The 22274-nt window shown below is 43.9% G+C and overlaps 1 protein-coding gene across 6 annotated transcripts in view; it reads left to right on the top strand.

Annotated features, from left to right (window-relative positions):
* The window catches only part of VLDLR (very low density lipoprotein receptor), a 32784-nt gene that overhangs the window by 4564 nt on the left and 5946 nt on the right, over positions 1–22274 (top strand). For 4 of the 6 annotated variants that reach the window (XM_084800355.1, XM_084800354.1, XM_084800351.1 and 1 more), the window contains exons 3-13: positions 9116–9235; positions 13975–14097; positions 15431–15553; positions 17177–17548; positions 17634–17756; positions 17845–17967; positions 18531–18650; positions 18754–18879; positions 19331–19502; positions 20100–20318; positions 21724–21842. In XM_084800355.1, the coding sequence (XP_084656481.1) occupies positions 9116–9235; positions 13975–14097; positions 15431–15553; positions 17177–17548; positions 17634–17756; positions 17845–17967; positions 18531–18650; positions 18754–18879; positions 19331–19502; positions 20100–20318; positions 21724–21842 (1740 nt within the window). The remainder of the gene's footprint in view (positions 1–9115; positions 9236–13974; positions 14098–15430; positions 15554–17176; positions 17549–17633; positions 17757–17844; positions 17968–18530; positions 18651–18753; positions 18880–19330; positions 19503–20099; positions 20319–21723; positions 21843–22274) is intronic. The other 2 variants (XM_084800356.1, XM_084800353.1) reach the window with 1 other exon arrangement.

Below are 22274 nucleotides of genomic sequence, written 5' to 3'. Positions count from 1 at the left end.
GCTCCACTGTTGGTTTGCAATCAGGGCCCTGACCATGGTTAACCCAGCTGGTTAGATATGCTAACTGTGGCACAGCTAAGTGAGAAAGGGGTGGCACTCTAAGCTGGACTTACTTTGCCTTCATGTGGACAAAGAACTCTGGATGGTTTGGGCCTGCTAGTTACTTTTAGGTTTTTAATTAGAAATGTAAGAGAGAATCCACTATGTAAAGGGGGAGTGAACACAGAGATCTTCCAGAAATGTCTCAATGTTTGTGTACGGGGCCTTGCGCTAGCCTTGTGTGGAAGAGATGCCCTGTGGAGAGCGAAGAGGGTATTCCTGAGCCAGGACTTAAGAAGTATACTTAGGGCAAGAAACTACAACTCCAGAAGGTTCAGGCACTCACTAGAGTGGCCAATCTTGCCACCAACTTGGGGCATCTGGGTTGACATGGTGGCCAGTAGTCTTCAGGTATCCAGAAACAGTGTTGGAATGGAGGTGAGGGGGTGGGGAAATGTGCAGTTTGCCAGGAAGTGACGGTTGACACTTGAGAGTTCATATGTTTAACATCTCATGCAAAGACTGTTAGCATAGACTGTTCTGGTCTCTGTACCGGCCTCTGATCTTGAACTTCCCTAAGGATACTGTCTCAAGATCTAAGTCATTAACTAGCATGGAGATTTACCAGGCAGGTTATAAATTGAAGCCAGGCAGTCTTCCGCGTACATCGGGTCAAGACCACTTGATATCACATCATCAGCACAGAAACCAGAAAGCTGGCCTCTTTGTGCCATTTTTTTTTTAAAGTAAGTCAAACCAGGAAATTCAAGAGCCAAAAAGAGCTGAGCACAGGAGCTATGGATGGAGTAAGTGGAGCTGGTGTTTCTTAATCATGAAAGCCACAGGCATTAGCTGAAGGGGTCTTGAGCTTTCCCCTCCTGGCGCTTTGACTACAGCTCATAATGTTTCCCGGTTCCCTAAAATCACCAGCAAATTCAGACTTTCATATGCCAAAGCCAGAAGGGATTTTATCTCTGCCAATGGTCCTGTGAAGGTGATGATTCTAACAACAGTAGTAGGCTAGTGCCAGCATTCCCAAGGAGCAATAGCATGTCAGAAGTAAGACTTTGGTCTCAGGCACCAACCTCCTAACCTTACCAGATCGTCAACATGCATTAGAAACTCTCTCATGTGGAAATGTGGCTGACACACTAATTATGGCAGACAGGTGTGCTACGTGTCTTCTTTGTTAATGATAACTTGTCACACAGATGAGATGAACGTATTCTCACAGGCATAGGAAGTAGATACCTTTATAACTTTATCTCTCAGAAGGATTCCACCAGGCAAGACTTCATTTAGCGGGTCACACTTCATTTCAAGTTCAGAAAAGCTGTGGAAATATTGTGACAAAAGTCTATAATGCAGAACAGATTAACAGGGTAACTTATTAATTGACCAGGACTTAGCAAATCTTCGGATGCTTGGTGATAAATCCTCAGTGAACGACCTGGCTCTGGGACGGGTAGGAAAACTTTGGGGGAAATAAGCCAGATCACACCTGACTCTAGGGGGGAAACAATGTAAAAGGCTGAGAGGGCCTCCATAAAGAGACACTATCTGAACTTGGCCCTGGTTGGGAAGAGAACAGGAATCCTATGGACCAGTAGAAAGAAAACGTTAGTGAGGGTGGTGTAAGGTGGTGGTGGTGGGGGGGGAATAAGGGAAGCCCCTGAGAGCTGTTAGCTCAGCTGCTGTAGCCGGAGCAGATGGCGGGTGATGACTGAGAGGAAGAAGCCAGGGCAAGCTGGTAGGGAACTGAGACTCAATCCTGGAGCCAGTGGGAAGCCAGGAAATGATCCTGTCCTAGGCCCTTCTGGATCCTCTCAGTGGCTTAAATCACTGTCTCAATTTGGATAGAGAATGTGACAGCCTGGAGGCAAAGGAAGGGTGACTTAAATTTAGATCAAGTTGAGAAAGGGTTAGACATGGCCAGGATTGGATGGCCCCGTGTCAGGGGAGAAGAATCTGGGCTACTGATTTAGCCTAAGTGGTCAGCCAAGATAAGACACAGAAGAGAAGAGGGTAGATTTGGGGAAGAAATTGCTTTTCCTGTGCGTGCCTCCTAAGGCATCCAGATGCGTGTTACCTATGCAATGTGCTCAAAAGCTGTACTGAGGTTATCCGAGGCATGCCTGTTATAAAAACACTTTCATTTATCTCCTATCTCTACCCAGTGATGTATATTCAGTGTTCAGTGTCAAGTACACCCTTGAAAACAAAGCTTCCTCCAGGATTTGTTACCTCGGTCACTTCTTGGCCTCCAGGCTGGTGCCTTTTGGGCCGTTCTCCACCCTCAAGCAGATAAGGTACAGAGCCTTTACAATGACTTGGTCAATGTACCCTAATCAAGAAAACCAAGAGTCTTGGACCTTCCAGAAAAAGCTACTGGAAGGTTCAAGAAAACCAAGAGTCTTGGACCTTCCAGAAGAAGAACTCTAGTAGCACATTTTAAAAGGCTACGACGGGAATAGGAAATAGAGCCCTACCTTGACCATAAAGCTATACGTAGAGTGCCTTCTTGAGATATGTAACTACTTCATTCTTGATGGACTTAAGCAGACTGTGCTAGCTAAATTTTAAACAAATGTAATATTCTAGAATTATGTAGCCCTGAGTTGGTTACTGTCATTTGTGTGCTTGGTAGCATGGGATTTAGAACCAGAGTTCAAAATCTTAGGTCAGTCCAGGGTAATCTTGGGCAAGCCGTTATGTTTTTCTTTTTTTTCCTAAACTATAAAGAGGGAAAGGGAAAAGGTCACATACAACTAACAGGGTAAGAGATGAGAGGCCTTAGAGCAGCAACTGGCCAACAATAAAAAAAAAAAACTATTTGGTTATATCTATGGTTCTAAGATGACCCCATTCAGATGTAAGTAGAACAACTTGTGACAACTGAACTGCAAAACTCACTACTCGGCATCCTGGGACCGCTTCCTGGGCACCTTGCTGCAGTGTGTGCCACTGACAGCCTTTCATTCCCTCAGAAAAGCTTTTTTTTTTTTTTTTTTTTTTTTTTTTTTTTTTTTTTTGCTGACTCAGAAGTCTGTTTGTCCTAATAGAAATTTTATCCTATGAATAGAAGGATTGGCATTAAAGTAGCGAGCAGTAGAGATGAAGCGACTAAAAATAAATGCCCTTGGTGGCCCCAGAAGGGCCAAAGGATGGACTGAAGGAATACCAGCAGAGGATAGCACCTTTATGTGTTGGCAAGGGAAGTGAATGCTGGGCCTGGCAGAGTGTGGGAGCACAAGATCCCCTACAGATTTAGGTACTCTCTGAGCCTGACACCCTGAACACCTCCTCAGTGCTCCAGCTATTCAAGCCAGAGGACTCTTGCCAACGTTACTCAAATCCCACGGGGGGGGGGGGGGGAGGGGAGGGGGCTGTGGGGGGAGGAATCGGTGGCCCATCCTGAAAGTCCAATAGGCTACTCACTGTACTCACATGCTGATTTCCCCCTGTTAACCCTTGCAGGACCAATTAGACAAAGGCAAGCTGACTTCTCTGTATGTTCAAACCCCCCACACCTCCTGAGGCCAGTGTACTGCTGATTGTGGGCAGCAGTGAGTGAGCGTTAACTACTTAGGTGAACAAAGCTCCTGGGACATGGATACCTTCTGATGTTTGGTGCTTCCTCTACAAGTGACAACAAAAGCAGAACGGCCTTTGACATTTTGGACAATGTATCTATTACTAACTTTAATAGCCACATAAGTGGGTAGATGCAAGTGACCATGAATCTTCTGGCCCAAAAGGACAAAGATATTCCTACTCAATATTAGAGCTAGAAGAAAACTTTGATATGTTTTAGAGGGGCCTTTTCTTATGTATGTATGTATGTATGTATGTATGTATGTATGTATGTATATGCATATTTTTCAAGACAGGGTTTCTCTGTATAACAGATCCCTGGCTGTCCTTGACTCACTTTGTGGACCAGGCTTGCCTAGAACACATAGAGATCTGCCCGCCTCCGCCTTTCAAGTGCTGGGATTAAACGCATGGGCCAGCACTCCTGGCTTGCCTCTCCATATTTTTAAACTAACACCAAGAGAGTCTTTCTCATTTGCAATGGAGGCAGAACTCCAGGCTCCATGCCTCTCTGCTCTATCCCCCTACCCCTACCCCAGCTCCCTACTCCCACCCCCACCAAATCCCTTTAGACCCCAAACTATTTCCTGAGAACGTTGCAGATTTAAGGAGTCCACTCAAAATTGTATTTAGTCCAACTTCCTGCTTTTCAAAGCAGACCTATCCAGAGGTATAGAGTCCCTAGCACTTCCACTCCTAAAGTTGTTTATGGTGTAGGTGGTTTAGCTCAGCTGAACAATTAAGAGGAACCTGGTTGTGATGAGTCCATGCCAGTCTGTTTTCTCCCTGAACTGTAATAGTGAACTTGAGATTTAACGTTCATGGATGAAAATAAGCCTACAGCTCTAAAATCCTCTAATCCCCAAAGCTTTGAGAATCAAAAGCTTCTTAATTCATGTGGTGCTTTCAGTTCTGGACCTCCAAGCAGCAGTGTTCTCTGCAGAACACCCATATGGAAAGGTAGAATCTTTTTGGAACCCACAGAGAAAACCTATAGTGTCCCCGGCAGGTGGCTAAGGTCTTTGTCTTCAATTTAGTGGCCAAGCTCTTCCAGCTGTGGTTGGAACAAAGCACTACACTGAACCAGGGAGCATTGTCTACGCCGCAGAGCCTCCCAAAGTGCTTAGGAGGCTAGGAGTCTGAGAGGCTTGACCATAAAGCTCAGGTCTTTGTTTGTTTCTCTGTAGAGGACCCTTTACCAAACTGGCTGGCTTCCTACCCAACCTTTTCTCCCTCATCTTTTAAGCAGGGATATTTTGATACCTACACTCTTCCTTGTGTAAATTCTTTGTCCTTGTTAATGGGGTGTCATGTGTGTCCATGGTGACATATAAGTTTCTGATAAGCAAGCAGGAGCCTGATTGACAATGACACATGTAAGATAAGAAAAGGTAGAAGTTAGACCCCTTTCTGCTTTAGGATATTGGAATGAGCAGATGAAAATACATATGTCTGCTACAACTGTGTTTTGGGCCAAACTTCCAGGGGATTTTGACATAATCTATTACTGTTCATAGCTTGTGTATTACAACTAAATCCAGAGTCTAGGATGAGCATGAACTGTATATTAGCCTTATCGCATTATATCCTGGGCTTTTAGCTCTAAGACAGCTCAAGTGTCTACAAAATCCAACACACAGCATCATTTTTGTGGAACTTCTCTCTGGCAGGCCTAATCCTAGGGTTTAAAAAAAAAATTCCAAGTCTCTCTCCAAGCCTGATGGCAGGGTTATCATCCTCATTATACGGATTCCAATGTTAGTGTTTGGGGCTCATTTGCCCTTCAAAATGGAAGTCCTGAAAATATCCGTCTTTTAGCCTTTACTGTATCCTAACTGCAATGAACTATCCTTTCCAAGTGTGCTTCATGCTATATTCTTTGAGTGTAAACTCCTTTTTCTAATAGAGTCTCCAGAGTAGAATCCTGCGATTCCCATAGTCCTCCAAGCTGAAAGGACATAGAGTCAGCAAATGGCCCCTGGACTACATACCTCCAACTTTGAGAATATGAGGAACATTCTGCAAACACAGTGGCAATGGCAGGGAGGGAGGAAGGGAGGGAGGGAGGGAGGGAGGGAGGGAGGGAGGGAGCCAGGTACCACACACTTGGCTTATTGCTTTTAAAAACAAACAAGTGATGCTCACCTCTTGTTCCCTTTGTAACTCCCTAGTATTTTTTAATTTGATAAAATATTTATAGAGTGAATAAACATGAAATGTTGGTGGGAAATGTCATGAAATTACATAGCCTTGTAGCCAAGTTCTAGCTTGCTAGGAGTTTAAGAGCAGAAAGATCCTTATAGTTTGAAATGCAATATACATAGTACATGAAGGTAGCCACACCCATGTGGTAATCTTAACTTGGGCCAAATTTTAATCTCTTTGGGAATTAGCCACAAAGCATAGAATTCTCCTCAGTGGCAGGGCATAGTTGGCACTAGGGAGGCCAACTAGAGCATTGTGTGTTTCACACAAGAGTTCCAGTCTGTGCTTGCCTCTGCCCTGTCTGTTCCTATGCCAGGGTGCCCCAGCTGCAACTGCTGAGAGGTGGCAGGAAATCTGAGGGCTTTCTGCTTGGAACCACCCTCCCCCAGCAAATCTGCATGCACCCCGGGTCTGTAAGTCTATGCAGTGTATTTGAGAGGGGCCTCTAAGGGACAAGAGCTGTTCCTTTTATTGCATAGCAATCTGGTCCTGCAACGCTAGAAGTACTAATGATTAAAGCACCTGAATGTTAGCTGTCCTGGCCATGGAGTGATGCCACGAAGAAGTCTTAGTTCACAGCTCTGTAAGCACATGTCCATAGTGAGCCAAAGCCACTGAGCTCAGGGCAGCAGAAGCAAATCTGTGGCTCCACTTGCTCTCCTTCTCTCTCTTCACTAAGTTAGAAATGTCATCCTATTGTCTCCTAACCATACTTCCTTGACACTTTTGACTTGTTTTTGGAGCTGTTTGGTAAATACGTGTTTACCAAAGGAGGCCTCAGTTCTTAGGACACAGAACCATTATCAACCCTTTATTTCTGCTTGCCACCCTCACAAGTCATTTTCTCTTTGCTTGTGATAGCAGCATCACTCTTGAACAGAGCTCTGGATATGGCCAGGAAATGCTATTAAAGGATGACTGTTGCCTACATGTTGTTGGCCATGCCACACACAGCTTATGTAAAGAAGAGCCCAGAGGCCATGTGAAGGCCCCTTGTGTCTCTGGCCTACCTAGGTTCATTAATCTTGGTCTGATTCCATTGGCCCAAGATCACCATTCCAGCCACTATGTCCAACTTTTTAGACATAAAAAGGATTTTATTACATTTACTTATTATTTATTTATGCGTATATATGAATGCATATGTATGTCATAGCATACATAGGAGGTCAGAGGGCAATTTATAGGAAATCAGTTCTTTCCTTCAACCATGTTGGTCTCAGGAATAAATGTCTCAATGTTGGTAGCAAGTGCCATTTCCTGCTGAGTCATCTCATCTCTGGATCCTGGAAATAAAAACTAAAGGGATGGAAATCGAGCTCCCTGTACTTTTAGAAACAAAATCATGCATCCCACATGGATAAAGATAAGTCCTAAGAACTACAGTGTTCAATAATTCATTGCTCCTTTACTTAAACACACAGCAATGGTTGTCTTAGTTACTGTCCTATTTCTGTGCTGAGATACCATGAGCAATGCAACTTATAAAAGAAAATACCTACTTGGGGCTTGCTTACAGTTTCAGGGAGTTAGTCTATGACAATCATGGTGGGGAGCATGGCATCTGACAGGCAGGCATGACATTGGAACAATCATGGAGAGCCTTCATCCTGATGCATTCAGAGAGAGAGAGAGAGAGAGAGAGAGAGAGAGAGAGAGAGAGAAACAGAGACAGAGACAGAGACAGAGACTGGACTTAGTGTGGGCTTCTGAAACTTCCTAATGATTTCCAGTTTCATCAACTGGGAACCAAACATTAAAATGTATGAGCCTATGGGGGACATTCTCATTTAAACCACAATGACTTCACACCTATGGTCTAGCCTATTGATTCTAGGCTACCTGCATATAGCATGGAACTTGTATTAAATATTGTAGGCAGCTATAACACAAGGGCAAGTGTGTACATATCCAAATATATCTAAACATAGAAAGGGAACAGAAAAAAAATATACCAGAGAAAGATTAAAATGGTGCCTCTGTATAGGAGGCTTGGCATGGATGAACTTGCAGGTTTGAACTTTGCTCTGTGAGGAGCCTGTGAGTGAATAATATGTGAAAGCCAAGGCCTACGATATTGCTGTCACTTCAGAAACACTGTATACTTGGTGGACCTTCAACTTAGAAAACGTTATGAAAATATTTCTTTTTCCAATAATGAATTATTCTTATAACTGTTTTTGAACATTTAAAAAGGGGGTAGCAGAAAGCACACACACCATAGCACCAGTGTGAAGGTCGGTAGACAAATTTCAGGAGTCGTTCCATCCCGCCAAGTGTTCCAAGGCTTGATTCCAAGTGCTTGGCAGCAAGTGCCTTTTACCCACTGATCCATCTCACTGGCCCACTTCTTAAAAAATTTAAACTCCGGTAACAGCTTAAAACACATGCTGCACAGCTATACAAAAATATTTCCTTTATGTGCTTATTCTACAAACTTTTCCGTATTTATCTTTTTGTATCTGAAACTTTTCCTAAGAACTAACACATGAGCACCCACCTTCTCCCAGGCCTATAGAGGGTCAGGCCCAACAGTATGTTAGCCTGTGTGCATGAAACTATCCTCTACAACAGTAAGGCCTTCAGGACTCTCTCCCAAAGGAGGATACCGGAGCTCTCTCTGGGGCAGGTTCTTCCTTCCTTCACACTTTTCAGAAATATTCCCATGATGGCTTTTCTTCTTTTGCTTCTTTTCAATCAGACAATTCTCTATGGACACCCCTCCCTGTCAGTGAGGACATCTGGGTATTGGGTGTTCATTTTTTCCAAAGCATTCCCACACTGCTTGAAATCCATAATCTTCTCATAACCCAATTTTCTCAGAAGTGGTTCTTTTTCTTCTGGGCTTTTCCTTTTGCTTATTCTCCAGCAGACCGTTCTCTAGACACTGGGAATTATTTCGCCCCATTTCAATTTTATGGTCGCCACCGGAGATGAGGTACATGCTGACAGAAAACAGTGCTGGCCATCATGTGACTGGATTTCTTAGAACCTATAAAATTCTTTTCTGCTTTCTGTATTCCACAAATCGGAGCCTGGTGTCACAGCTGTGCCTCTCTAGGAGAAAGGCTGGAACTCCAGTGTTCCTTTTTAGTTTGTTGCCCAGTAAGGGACTGTACTGCTGCTGTCCACTGCTCCCAGATGCATCCAAGGCTGGCCTCTAATGTGTTACAGCTTGCGGAGTCTGCAGCTGTCCCTACCCATGGGCTTTGGGGGAACTTGTATCTCTAACTTACCTTCTATGCATACGTCGCTCAATGTTCCTTCCTTATCCTAGGGAAGAAAGGCAAATGTGATAACTCCCAGTTCCAGTGCACCAACGGCCGCTGCATCACTCTGCTGTGGAAGTGTGATGGAGACGAAGACTGTGCTGATGGCAGTGACGAAAAGAACTGCGGTTAGTAAAGACTTTGGCCGTCTCGCTTGTCACCAAGCGTTGCCTCTTCGTCGGACTTACGCATTTCATTGAAATGTGCAGGTGCTCTGTTAGTTCCTACGCATGTTTTGAAATTCCATAAATAGACCAACCTTAGAATATCGCTCTGATTACACTGGTTTAGAGGACCATAATGAATTTGATATGAGGTAATCAACTTGAATGTGGAACGTTGACCACCAAGTGGGGTTTCCTGCAGATGACAAGACCTGATTCATCTTACCTCAGACAGACATATGCTATAGGAAACCGAGAAAGTAAAGGGAGGCCCAGACATAAAAGCAGACAGAAGGTTGCTTGAAAGTAACTTTATAAATTTACAAATAGGGGCAGGGGGTGGGTGATGTGGAGAGATATCTTAGTGATTAAGTATAGCTTTTCCGGAGGACCTGAGTTCTATTTCTCCCACCCATATTGGGCATCTCACTAATTCCCTGTAACTACAACTCTAGGGGATTGGATGCCCTTATCTGACACTCATCGGCATCCTCTGGGTAGGTGCCCATGCACAAGTGCACGCGTGGACACATACACATATACAGCATGTAAATAAACAGACACGCACACACAAGTGTGCACATACACAGCATAGAAATATACAAACATCCACACAAAAATAAATAAATAAATCTTTAAGCTGGGAGTGGTGGCATAGGCCTTTAATCCCAGCATTCAGGGAGGCAAAGTCCAGTGGATTATTGTGAGTTTGAGGCCAGGATAGCCAAAGCTATACAGAAAAACCCTGTCTCAAAAAAAAAAATTCAAATCAAATAAAAAATTAAATCTTTAAATTCACAAATGGCTCTGATTCAAGAAGATAGCAAGCTATGGGTACAAAAAAAAATCCCCTAACATTTTAGAGGTTGACTAACTGGCAAAAAAAAAAAAAAAAAAAAAAAAAAAAAAAAAAAAAAAAAAAAAAGGACAAGGCAGCACGTGCCACAGATCAGAAAAGGAGTCGTTCTATTTCTCTGCTCAGAATACCTGCTTCCTTGAAGGCAATAGGCAGGGCAGAAAAATGTTCTCTTCCCAAACGAATGTGAATGTGCCAGCATCCCATTGAGAAGCTATCAAAAGGTCTTTGTGAGAAATGCGTGAGTTGGGGCCCCAGAACCTCATGTCACAAAGATTAGCTAAGAACTGTATGCCAAGGTCACACAGACCAGGGATTCCGGCTGAGGCTTCCTTTCTCATCCCTCTCTTCTGTATTCTAAAAATCCCAGAGCAATGTTGAATATGAATATTAATGTGACCATTGCCATTTGCCTTTTCAAAGACCGTACATACAATGCTGGGTACAGAGGCACATGCATATTCCAGCACTCAGGAACAGAGGAAAACTAAAGGCCCGGTTAGATTTTATTGCCTGGCATGTTCTTTATGACTTTGCCTGTTTCTTTGATCATTACCACTAATACGCCACAGATATAACCCTAGCCAGAAATACCCCAGTGCCAAGGCCAGATCTGGAAGTCCATCCTGTCAAACTTACTGCCAGTCTCCAGACCAAGAAGAGCTCTCCTGTGTGCCCCTTTTACACTGTGTGCTTCTAGCGGAAAGAGTCCAGTCTGCCCCACAAAACACTGAGTTCCCTGCTGTTTCTGGGTTGTCTAGAGAAGAAAGTCCTCTCAATACGTATCTCACTAACATGACCTCTTTTCACCTGTTCTCTGGTTGTAAGCGGCAAGGCTACCAAAAGAAAAAAGAAAGAAAGAAAGAAAGAAGGAAAGAAAGGAAAAGAAAAGAAAAGAAAGGAAAAGAAATCATATACAGGCAAAAAGCCATCCTTTGCCTATTTTTTTAAGTATTTAAATGCAGGTTTATTGGGAGCAGCTCTTGGTGGGTTCACTGGTCCCAAGGAATAGGCCAGGGAAGTGGCCCTGCAGCGGGAGACAGAAAAGTGGGGGAAGAGAAAGTGCACGTTCAGAGAGAGGGAAACCAGAGAGAGAAGAAACACAGAAAGAAAGGGAGAGAAGAAAAGCAGAGAGCCCTGCGCCTACTTTTATAGCTTCTGTTATAGAAGACTTTATCATCTAACTCAGCAGAGACACCTGGGTCATCATAGGAGCGATAGCTGGGTTTTCTTATGTCCTTTCTGCATAAACACTCTCTACCAGCCACATGGGAGAAGGTTTGGGGTGAGGGAAAGAGGTAGACGAATAGCCCAGTGAATCAAGGTCACCTGAGGTGGGATAAATTGAACACATCAACGTGCAGATTTGCTGCCAGCACTCAGGTCTGGAGATAAACAAGGAAAACGTGAGCCTCACCAAAAGGGGCTCTAACTGTGGGCTTGAAATGCAAGAAACATTTACTTCAAGCTTCCAACGGCCACTTCCAACTTCCCCGTCTAAGCTCTGCCCCGTACTTGGTTGTACTTTTCGGGAGGACTCACTTTTGAGCTCAACAACTAGAATCATATGTTTGAGTGTGGATCCCATATGCCGCTTGCTTCTGCGGGTCCCCAGAGGATGTAGCCGATGGCTCTCCTCCCCTGTAAAACACTTTCTATCTGCATGTCAGATATGCTCAGGAGTGAAAGGAACGGACTCTGTGAAGACATATCCTTATTTGTCTTTGCTCCAGTTCTCTGCTGCATAGCTGGTCTTTCATATCACCACGGCACTGCCTACTTTTCAAAAACCATCTCCTTTCTTCACAGCCATTACTCTGTGTCCTCTTTTGCAATTTACTGAGGTGAATCCACAGGTTGAATGCTAGCAACAAGCCCTATAGCCCGACCACTGTTTCCAAATGGGCCCAGGAGCATACGGGCCTTGGACAGTATTTGCTGTACTAACACTGTATTATGGTGATCTAGAAACAGGTGAATTTATGAGCTGGCATGACTTTCCACGGTCTCTTAGCTATGTAGTTCAAGGGTATGAATAAGCCCGTAGGGATCATCACAATTCATCATCCATGCTGAGTGCTACAAAGTGACTGTCTCCCAAGTTTCTAGGCAGAACCAGAGTGGCCTAAGGGTAAACCTCAGACCCCAGGCCTCTACCTAACTTAAACCCTTCATGCCAAGTGATCTCTTTTAAATCCACAATGTATTGCAGGCTTTGGCTGATTTACAAACATAGAATATTGATTAGAGGTATGTTTAAAAATGGATGTTTGAGTAGAAAGTATAGACACATAGGTACGAAAGAATCTAGTCTGAAAAGACAATCACAGGGTGTTGGTATCTTCCCTGGCTTTGGCAAGACTCTTCCTGATTCTGGGACTCCTTCATAGCTATGGTGACCAAACTGTCTGCTTTGCTTGCCTTTACTTTCCTGGTCTAATGAATGGATGGCAAGCTATACTGTAACTCTATGTCCTGAGCTAGGAAGAATTAGCAATAGAATTGATATTTTGCCTGAGGCTATTTGGTGGGAGGTGTGAGTTATGGGTCCCAGTACTGGCAGTTTCAGCGACTTTCAGTTGGTTGATGTTAAAACAAACTTTGGCTGAAGGCTTAAAATCTCTTTGAATTCCAAGTTCTGCCACTTGTTATAAGTGTTATAATTGGCTTTAAGTTTGTCTAGTCGGTGAGTTCTTCTGCCCAGGTAGATGAATAGGAGTGGCAGCAGTCAGTTCTGGAGCATCCCTCTACACACCTCTACGCTAAATGCATGGAGTGTGACACATGTTCCTGAAAGAGTCTTGGTTTACACTGCTATGACAAAAATACCACGGGTAGAGTGGCTTAAATGATGGAAATTTGATTGGAGGATTCTGGTGCTAGAAAGGCCCAAAACAAAGAAGTGGTGGATACAGTGTCTGATAAAAGCCATCTTTCTGAATTGCAGATGGCTGTTTTCTTCCTCTGTCCTCCCATGGTAAGAGAGAGAGAGGAAAGAGCAAGCAAGCACTCTTATTTCTACTAAGTGCACCAATCCCACCTGTGAGGAGTCCATCCTCATGACTCCTTCCTCTTCCTGGGGTCCTCCCTCCCAGTCTAGCACTGTGGGCATGAAGACACACACATTCACTCCATAGCAAATAGTCATCCTAAGGTCCCGCCATAGGATGAAATGTTGGCTTCTTAATCTTTTCTATGGTTTGTCTCCTCGGGAGCTCATGCTGAAGTTTGATTTTTAATAGTATGGCGTTGAGAGGTGCAGGGCATTTAGGAAGCGATTAGATCAGTGAGAGGGATAAATCCTTTCTCCCTGGACCAGATTAATGACTAAGAGAAGAGGCTGGGAAGCAGGGCACGTGGTCCTCATCCAGAGTTAAGAAGGTGTTAGTGGCACGCTCTTGGAATTGCCAGCATTCAGAACCTTGGGCTGAAATATGCTCTTTTCCTTTATAAATTGCCCATTCTCAAGTGCTCCATTATAGGGACAGAAAATGGTCTTAGAGAAAAACACCTGAGAGTGTGTCAGTGAGCTGGAAGAAATCCATGGTGTTAACACTGTAAACAGACCAGTTCATTTTAAGGTGTCCCTGGGTCATAAGACAATGGGCAGCCTTTGTCATTCCTTGACTTTATTGTCTTCCAAGGCTCTCCAGTGAATAGCTCCTTCCTCTGAAATCTATGAGGTGAAGATGAGCTTTTAAAAGATGCCAGCAGTTTGAGTGTCAGTCGACTGATCCAGCACTACTTTTAAAGGGAAACGTACCAAATGACAGCTTTTACCCTAATATGAAAATTGGTGTCTGGGGTAGTTGACTTTAATTCTAACTCTGGGAATAAACTCTTATAGTAAAGAAGACCTGTGCTGAGTCTGACTTCGTGTGCAAAAATGGCCAGTGTGTTCCTAACAGATGGCAGTGTGACGGGGATCCTGATTGTGAAGATGGTTCCGATGAAAGCCCAGAGCAGTGCCGTGAGTGTGCCTTGAATTGCTTTCAACCTGATCTCTTTTGTGCTGTTCTGTCTCCGTCCAAGTGATGCTTTATCGATTGCTTGGCATTCGTTTTTCTTTGCCTGCCTTAAACTTGAGGCCAACTGACTTGAAGGTCATTCCAGCTATTAACCGTCATTCCATCTCCTTTAAAGACTGCTTTCCCTAGTCTAACAAGACTGACATTCTCTTGGGTAGCTTCCTCATTTGAATACCTGCGACTGAAGCCAGCAGATTCAATTAAGAACTCCTTGACTAGGTGCATAGATTTCAAACGTTTGACAATAGCTGAGTAGATGGTCCCCTGATCCTGGAAGTGAAGTCAAGATGTAAAGGTTTCTAAAGAGTCACACATAAGCTTTGAAATACACAGGTTTTCATAATATGAAATCCTGTTATTATTAAAACATCAAGATAGTTAGTAATGGGGTAATTTGGGAATTTTTAACAAATGTATAAGCTAAAGCAGGGACCACAGAGTCGGTTGTTGAATAAGAAAAACTTCATAAAGGTACAAATATACCTCTCTTCTCATAGGATGGTATGCAGGAGAGAGTCTCAAAGCCATAGAGAAAGGTGTGTTGGAAGCAAATAAACTGAGATCACTGGGATGCTAAGATGAGGAGAAGTTGGAGGGGGTCACTGCAGTAGAGTCCTGCTGATGCAGAAGAAATAGAATTGACATCAACCAAGTTTAGCTTTAGGATATAATTATGAAAATAGTTAAGGTTGGGCTTTCCTTTTCTAGTAAAGAAGTGGCAGTGACAGCCAGAGAGTTAGCAACCCAAGGGTCCTAGACAAGATCTGCATAGATTCGGCCCCATGTCTTGGTGGTTAATGATAGGGCATATGCTTGTTTTGAATAAATAAAGAAAGCTGTGAAAGGAGGACTAGGAAGGAAACTGTCCCGTGGATGGTCTCATAGGTATTAGCCTATGACCTTTAATGAAGTCAGGATTAGGTGACAGTATCTGCTGTGCCCACTGATAAAAAAAAAAAAGCCATAAGTAATGGACTAGGAACAGGGCAACAAATCAACTTAACTGTGCCAAGTAAAACAAAAGCCAGAACTAAGCATGCGGCAGAACCTTGAAGGAGTGACCTGGTCCGGGTTCTCGGGTATGCTGCCAGGTGGCCTTGCTTGGCATAGCTTCTAAGGATGGAGCTGCCGAAGGACCTGCCTGGCTTCCACTACTCAGTGTGCCCCATGTACCTGACCACTGAGTCCCAGGTGTTGCACTTCCAGGCAGCACGGGAGCAGCAGCTTTGCGCTGACCAGTTTGGAGGCTCTTTTGAGACTGTATGTCGTCAACAGATATGAGAACATGCCGCATAAATGAAATCAGCTGTGGCGCCCGTTCTACTCAGTGTATCCCAGTGTCCTGGAGATGCGATGGTGAAAATGATTGTGACAATGGAGAAGATGAAGAAAGCTGTGGTAAGAAGACCAGTGTGCAGTGGCGTACCCCCAAAGACCCTTTTCCTAAAGAAAGGTGAACAAGAGATGCTAACGTAAGCCCGAAGACGCAGTGCCACCTACTCACTTTTCGGTGGCTTCACTGCCTGCTCAATATTTGTCCTTTCCTGACTGCCGTAAAACTGTGAAAGGCCTCTTCCTGGTAATTGGCCATTGCCTGGTGTGTCTTCCAGGCAAGTAGAAGCAAGCAGAGAGCCCATCTTGGTGCTTCTATTCAGCATTCAGCATCGTAAGGTAGTATCAGTGTGGGCTCTTTCCTTTTATGCCAGTAATTCATGGGCCTTCCTTACATCGGCTCAATGAAGCTACGGGATGGGGCCAGTGGACACACCCATAGGCTTAGATAGGTTAGTGTCTTGGAATAATGTATTTGAGTAGGAGACAGGCGCTTCCACCAACTGGAATTTATGGTTGAGTTAGCATAGAAGCATGATCTAGCATGTTGCCAGCAAAAACTTAAGGCCTGCCCAACCTCTGTGTCCTGTCTCTGAATGCTAGCACTGTTTCCCACTCTTCCACGCTTATATTCTTGGAAAGTCTAGAACGAAGTGTTCTATTGTGAACGGTGAGGTCCTGGGAAAAATCTGTAGGTTGAACAAACATTGCTCTGCATCTTCTTTCAAGCTAACCACCCTCGTGACGCTTGTAGAACCTGACTCTGATGAGCTTGACTTCAGGCTGCAGTAGCATCCAAGGGAGAGCAGGGTCCTTGCGGGTCAAACACTGTGAGTCACTTCATGAGGACAACACCACTGCACCTAGTCCAATGAGTTTCATGTTCAGTCATAGAACTGAGCTTCATACATTGCCATGGCGAGCCCTGGAGCTGCCAAGCATTTCCCTTCCAAATCTACACTGTGCTTCCCAAGAGAGTCGTGGTCTCCTGTCCAATTACCATCAAATTGTGACCTTGGTATGTCTGGCAGGAATTTCATCAAAATCTAAGCTAGCTACCTTGTCATCAATAGCATGCAGGGTTGCTAGTCTGTGATTCTGGCCCTAGCAATGACTTCTTTAAAAAAAAAAAGCTGAAAATTATTAAGATGGTAATCCTAATGTTTTTTTAAGGACCCAAAAGAAAGGAGCCATGTAGAGTCTTCTTTGGTTTGTTTCCTTTTGGACAGTGCCTTAATACCCATTATTCATTGCCCATGTAGCTGATGCATAGTCTCAGCTAGTGATGTGATTTGGGCTGGTATGTAATAGGTATAACTATACCTATAGGTCTAGGTATAACTCTGCCTTCCAAAATGAAATACCCAATCCCAGCTTAAGCCATTGAGCGCTATCCCTTTAAGTGTCAGTTGTGGGTCTCATCTCAAATTAGTTTCTAGCCTTCTATACTTTTTTTCTTGGTCCTTTGTTTCTGCTCTTATATATAGTATGGCTGCATCTTATTTTATACTGTGGAATTGTCTTGTCATATTTCAGAAACTCATTCTCAATATAAGAGCATTATATCTTTTAAATTAGAGAGCTAAAATTAATTATCAAAGATCAATTTTATTTGATTTATGATGAGAGTCTTGTATTTTTTCTAAAAGATGCTGATGCACTTTCAATGGGGCATCTTCCCTCTAATAGGCAACATAACATGTAATGCTGATGAGTTCACTTGCTCCAGTGGCCGCTGCGTCTCCAGGAACTTCGTGTGCAATGGCCAGGATGACTGTGATGACGGCAGTGATGAGCTGGACTGTGCACCACCAACCTGTGGTACCCACGAGTTCCAGTGCAGCACGTCTTCCTGCATCCCCCTCAGCTGGGTGTGTGATGACGACGCAGACTGCTCTGACCAGTCAGACGAGTCTCTTGAACAATGTGGCCGGCAGCCAGTGATGCATACCAAATGTCCCGCCAGTGAGATCCAGTGTGGCTCTGGCGAGTGCATTCACAAAAAATGGCGATGTGATGGAGACCCTGACTGCAAGGATGGCAGCGATGAGGTCAACTGCCGTAAGTAACTTTTCAGTTCTCTTCCATGTGCCAACTAGGGAACTATTTGGCTGGTTTCATCCCATTGTATTACCTCCTTTCCTAGCTTCTCGGACCTGCAGACCTGACCAGTTTGAATGTGAAGATGGTAGCTGCATCCATGGCAGCAGGCAATGCAATGGCATCCGAGACTGTGTTGACGGCTCTGATGAAGTCAACTGCAAAAATGGTGAGGTTCTCTCTGTCGTGTGCCATTAGGCCAGTGGTTGCTCCTGTCAGACCAAAGTGGAACTTCTCTCCTGTGTTTGGTTTTACAGCCAATCAGTGCTTGGGTCCTGGAAAGTTCAAGTGCAGAAGTGGGGAATGCATAGACATCAGCAAAGTATGCGACCAGGAGCAGGACTGCAGAGACTGGAGTGATGAGCCCCTTAAAGAATGTCGTAAGTGAGGGGACTTGCTTGAGGCCAAAGTGGGAGGTTGCATTCAGCCCTTTGGAGCCAATGCTGTTTGGACCCTGCGTAGTGCCCTGCTGAGCTCAGAATGAACTAAGATTTAATAGTTAAGCTTAAAGTGTTATGAAATAGGAACTCTAGCCAGTGACAAACTAACTCAAGAGTTTAGGGTCTCTTAAGGTAACTAAGGACAATAGAAAAGCTTGAGCAGATCCTGGGGAACTAAGTGGTAGCCTCCCATTCAGCCTGGAATGTATATCTACAAAACAAATAATCAAATCTTAGAAAAGCCACCACCAATAGCCAGAGATTAAATAGAAATAAGACATCTAACTATCAATTAAGAATAAGTTGATGTGTTAATTTGGGTTCTTCTGGGTTACAAAAGAGAAAACAAAAATGGAGGGAGCCATGTGTGACATCTTCAGAGGGTTGGGTCAGGTAAGGGGTGGAAGTCTAAAAGGATAAATCTAACATACTAAAACAACAACAACAACAACAACAACAACAACAAGCTATTAGTTGACCCTGCTACCTTTTTTTCCCCCCAGATATCAATGAGTGCTTGGTCAATAACGGTGGCTGTTCCCATATCTGCAAAGACCTAGTTATAGGTTATGAATGTGACTGTGCAGCTGGGTTTGAACTGATAGATAGGAAAACCTGCGGAGGTGAGTTGAAACAAAGAGTGTGGCCTCCGGGGGACGTGGGAAAGGGCAACGAGCATCTAGTAAGGCACAGGGACAACAAGACTAACTCTAATTTCCCTCCTAGATATCGACGAATGCCAAAACCCGGGGATCTGCAGTCAAATCTGTATCAACTTAAAAGGCGGTTATAAGTGTGAATGTAGTCGTGGCTATCAAATGGATCTTGCCACGGGCGTGTGCAAGGCAGTAGGTAAATGGGCTTGGGCGGCTGAGTCAATGATTCTAAGAGGTAACAGCTGGTGACTGCAGCAGCCAACCTACACATAAAACCATACCCCAGAGCAATGTTACCAAACTCCTAGTGCAGTGGGAATAGCTGAAAGTAGACTGTCTTTCCACGCATCTGCCTTGGCACTTCCTTTTTCTTAGAATGCTATGAATATTCACCATATCACTTCCTTTCTGCTTCTGAAACAGCACAATTCAAACAAGTAACTTGTTTATCAACTGCCGTGCTGTAACACCAAGACTGCCTTCCTCAATAGGATAGACATACTTGCAGGTCCCAGGGGTTGGGACCCCCAGCTGGGGACTGCTGAGATGCTCAGCAGTAGTTTTATAAGTGGTCCTCTGTGGGGAGGAGGTGACTTAGAAGATGTTGCCTTATAGCAAAACTAAACTGGGGTGGTTTATGTCTTAAGGGAAAGAGCCGAGTCTGATCTTCACTAATCGAAGAGACATCAGGAAGATCGGACTAGAGAGGAAGGAATACATCCAACTTGTAGAACAACTAAGAAACACCGTGGCCCTTGACGCTGACATTGGAGCTCAGAAGCTATTTTGGGCTGATCTAAGCCAAAAGGCCATCTTCAGGTAACTTGCCCTTGTGTTCCTGACATCTGGCCATCTAAGCCACTGTCATTGGGACTGTGCAAACACGACTGGGGTAGAGGGTGGCTCTTTTCTCATCTCTAGCTCTAGTCTGTGACCCAGTTAGCTGGGAGTATTGAATCTAGCACTGGTTTTTAAGCTATTACCGTCAGCTACTACTTAGGAGAGAATTGTTGTTCATGACATAAAAGGTGACTGTGCCTACAGATGACATCTGAATTCCTCATATTTTTTCCCCCGTTTATAATTGTGAACTGTCTTCTCTTGCCGCACATAGAAATGATGGTAGCAGCCGTTCCTCAGTGGGAACTGTAGACCCGGGATAATGGCTGCTGAGTCAAATGCTGCTCTTCCAATTTTGTTGGGCTTGTATCTAGAATTCATATTCACACCTAGATAAGCTACAGTGTTACTAACTTTTCACCCCTGAGCAGCATGGCTGAATAATTTCAGGGTGAGCTATGGGGTTCCCAGAGACCTTTCTGAGTAAAGTCCTTGAACATTTTATAAGCAGAAAATTCATTCTCCGGGGTCCAATGGTGACAACGTTTAAATTTCTTGTGACCTATTCTGTTTCAGTGCCTCAATTGATGACAAGGTTGGTAGACATTTTAAAATGATCGACAATGTCTATAATCCTGCAGCCATTGCTGTTGATTGGGTGTACAAGACCATCTACTGGACTGATGCGGCTTCTAAGACTATTTCAGTAGCTACCCTAGACGGAGCCAAGAGGAAATTCCTGTTTAACTCTGACTTGCGAGAGCCCGCCTCCATAGCTGTGGACCCATTGTCTGGGTTTGTATCCTGTGTTTTCCTTCACATGGTCTTTTGGGTGCTAGACACATAGGTCAGGAGCTTTTCTCATAAAATGTTGATAAAGAGCTTTTCTCATAAAGATCTCACTTATCATAAGAGTACCCAGGAACAGAATCATATGGCTCAAGACATCAATGACAGTGTTCATGGCCCCGCCCCCCCCCCACTTTCCCCACCCCTCTAGCTAATTCTCTTTCTTCTCTTATCTCTCTGTCTCTCTCTGTTTGTCTCTCCCTGTCTGCCTCTCTGTCTGTCTGTCTCCTCGCACCTCCCCCTGCCCCACACACAAATAATTTATGTCTTTATAAAATTTAGGCTCTACAAGTAGGAGACAAGATGTGATTTTTGTTATTGGTGTCTTTCTTCACTTAATATGCTAACCTCCAGTAGCCTCCATTTCCCTGAAAAATGGCATAATTTCCTTCTTCTCTATGGCTAAATATAATTCCATTGTGCACATGATAAACTTGAGTGAAAATATCTTCTTCAAACTAATCACAATACATAATGAATACATATACTAATAAAAAGAGGTTATGAATGACAAAATATGGAGCAGCCCTTGGGTGTGATGGGCTCTGCCAACCTCACTCCTTACCCAGCTGCTTGGTGGCATTGGTGAGGCTTTAGGTTTTATGCATTACATAAACCAAAAGTATGTTTGTGTCCTTTGCCTACCCAGCTTCTGCACAAATTGTGTGTGTGTGTGTGTGTGTGTGTGTGTGTGTATGAGAAATCAGAATGCTTTGCTGGGTTAGTTAGTTCTGGGTGGTCATATCTAAGACTTGCAAGGAATATTAGGATTTGCATAACTCTGTCCCCCTTGAGGCTTCTATCTAAAAATGCAAATTGTGTAAAAGTTCAATTGAAATAAACAGACCCTCGCCAGGCAGTGGTGGTGCATGCCTTTAATCCGAGCACTTGGGAGGCAGAGCAGGTGGATCTCTGTGAATTCGAGACCAGCCTGGTCTACAAAGCCAGCCTAGGACAGTTAAGGCTACAGAGAGAGACCCTGTGCCTTTAGAAAGGAAATGGAAAACCTTGTGGCTTTGAGTTGATACTTATAGATTGGATCAACACAGACTAATATGGCTATAACTTGGAAATATATTATTGTGTCCTATAGTCCTGAGGAGTGGGTGTGGAGCCTCACACATGGTGGGCCAAATGCTCTACCACTGAGCTCTGCCTCCAACCCTTGTGAATTCCAACTGTTTAAAATTTAGTTTACTCGAGGCATAATTAGAGCCATAAGCATCAGCGTTTATCTCAAGAGCCTCAACCTCAAGAGTTCTCTGCTCACTCTTTAAGCTTTTGTTTTAAGTTACAATTTTATTACTTCTAAGACATTCTAAAGGAATATTTCTGATTTAACTCTTCCCAGCTTTGTTTACTGGTCAGACTGGGGGGAACCAGCTAAAATAGAAAAAGCAGGAATGAATGGATTTGACAGGCGTCCACTGGTGACAGAGGACATCCAATGGCCTAATGGAATTACTCTTGGTATGTATGTCCTGCCCCTCACTCACTAGTTAACTGCCTTCATAGTGTTTAAATGTATGCCCTTTGTGAACCTGAGATGACCCTTCTAGTTCTAGCTATAGCAGAAACTTTGGTGGTCTTAACAAATTATGGGTACCTGTATGGCTAGCTTGTCATCTAGTTGGACTACTATGCAATGGAAACTCAGTGAATCTTGGATCTTTGGGGTTCTCATGTGGAACCCCATGAGTTCCTTTGCCTTTCCTGACTGGTGACTTTAACTGTTTCCTTTTGAATTATCTGGGAAGAAGTACAAAATACAAGCCTTCTCTCTTCTTTCTTTCTTTTTTTTTTTTTAACACTTTCTATAATGTAACATATCCTGAGACATTGAAATCCCATTGGCCCCCACAGAGGGAATGTAAACACATGTTCTGTTGGTGATTTGACAAG

This window comes from Acomys minous, assembly GCF_964271855.1.
Source record: "Acomys minous genome assembly, chromosome: 2".
Taxonomy (NCBI): Eukaryota; Metazoa; Chordata; class Mammalia; order Rodentia; family Muridae; genus Acomys; species Acomys minous.
The sequence above is the reverse complement of the archived record's forward strand: the minus strand, read 5'-3'. Positions and strand labels throughout refer to the sequence as shown.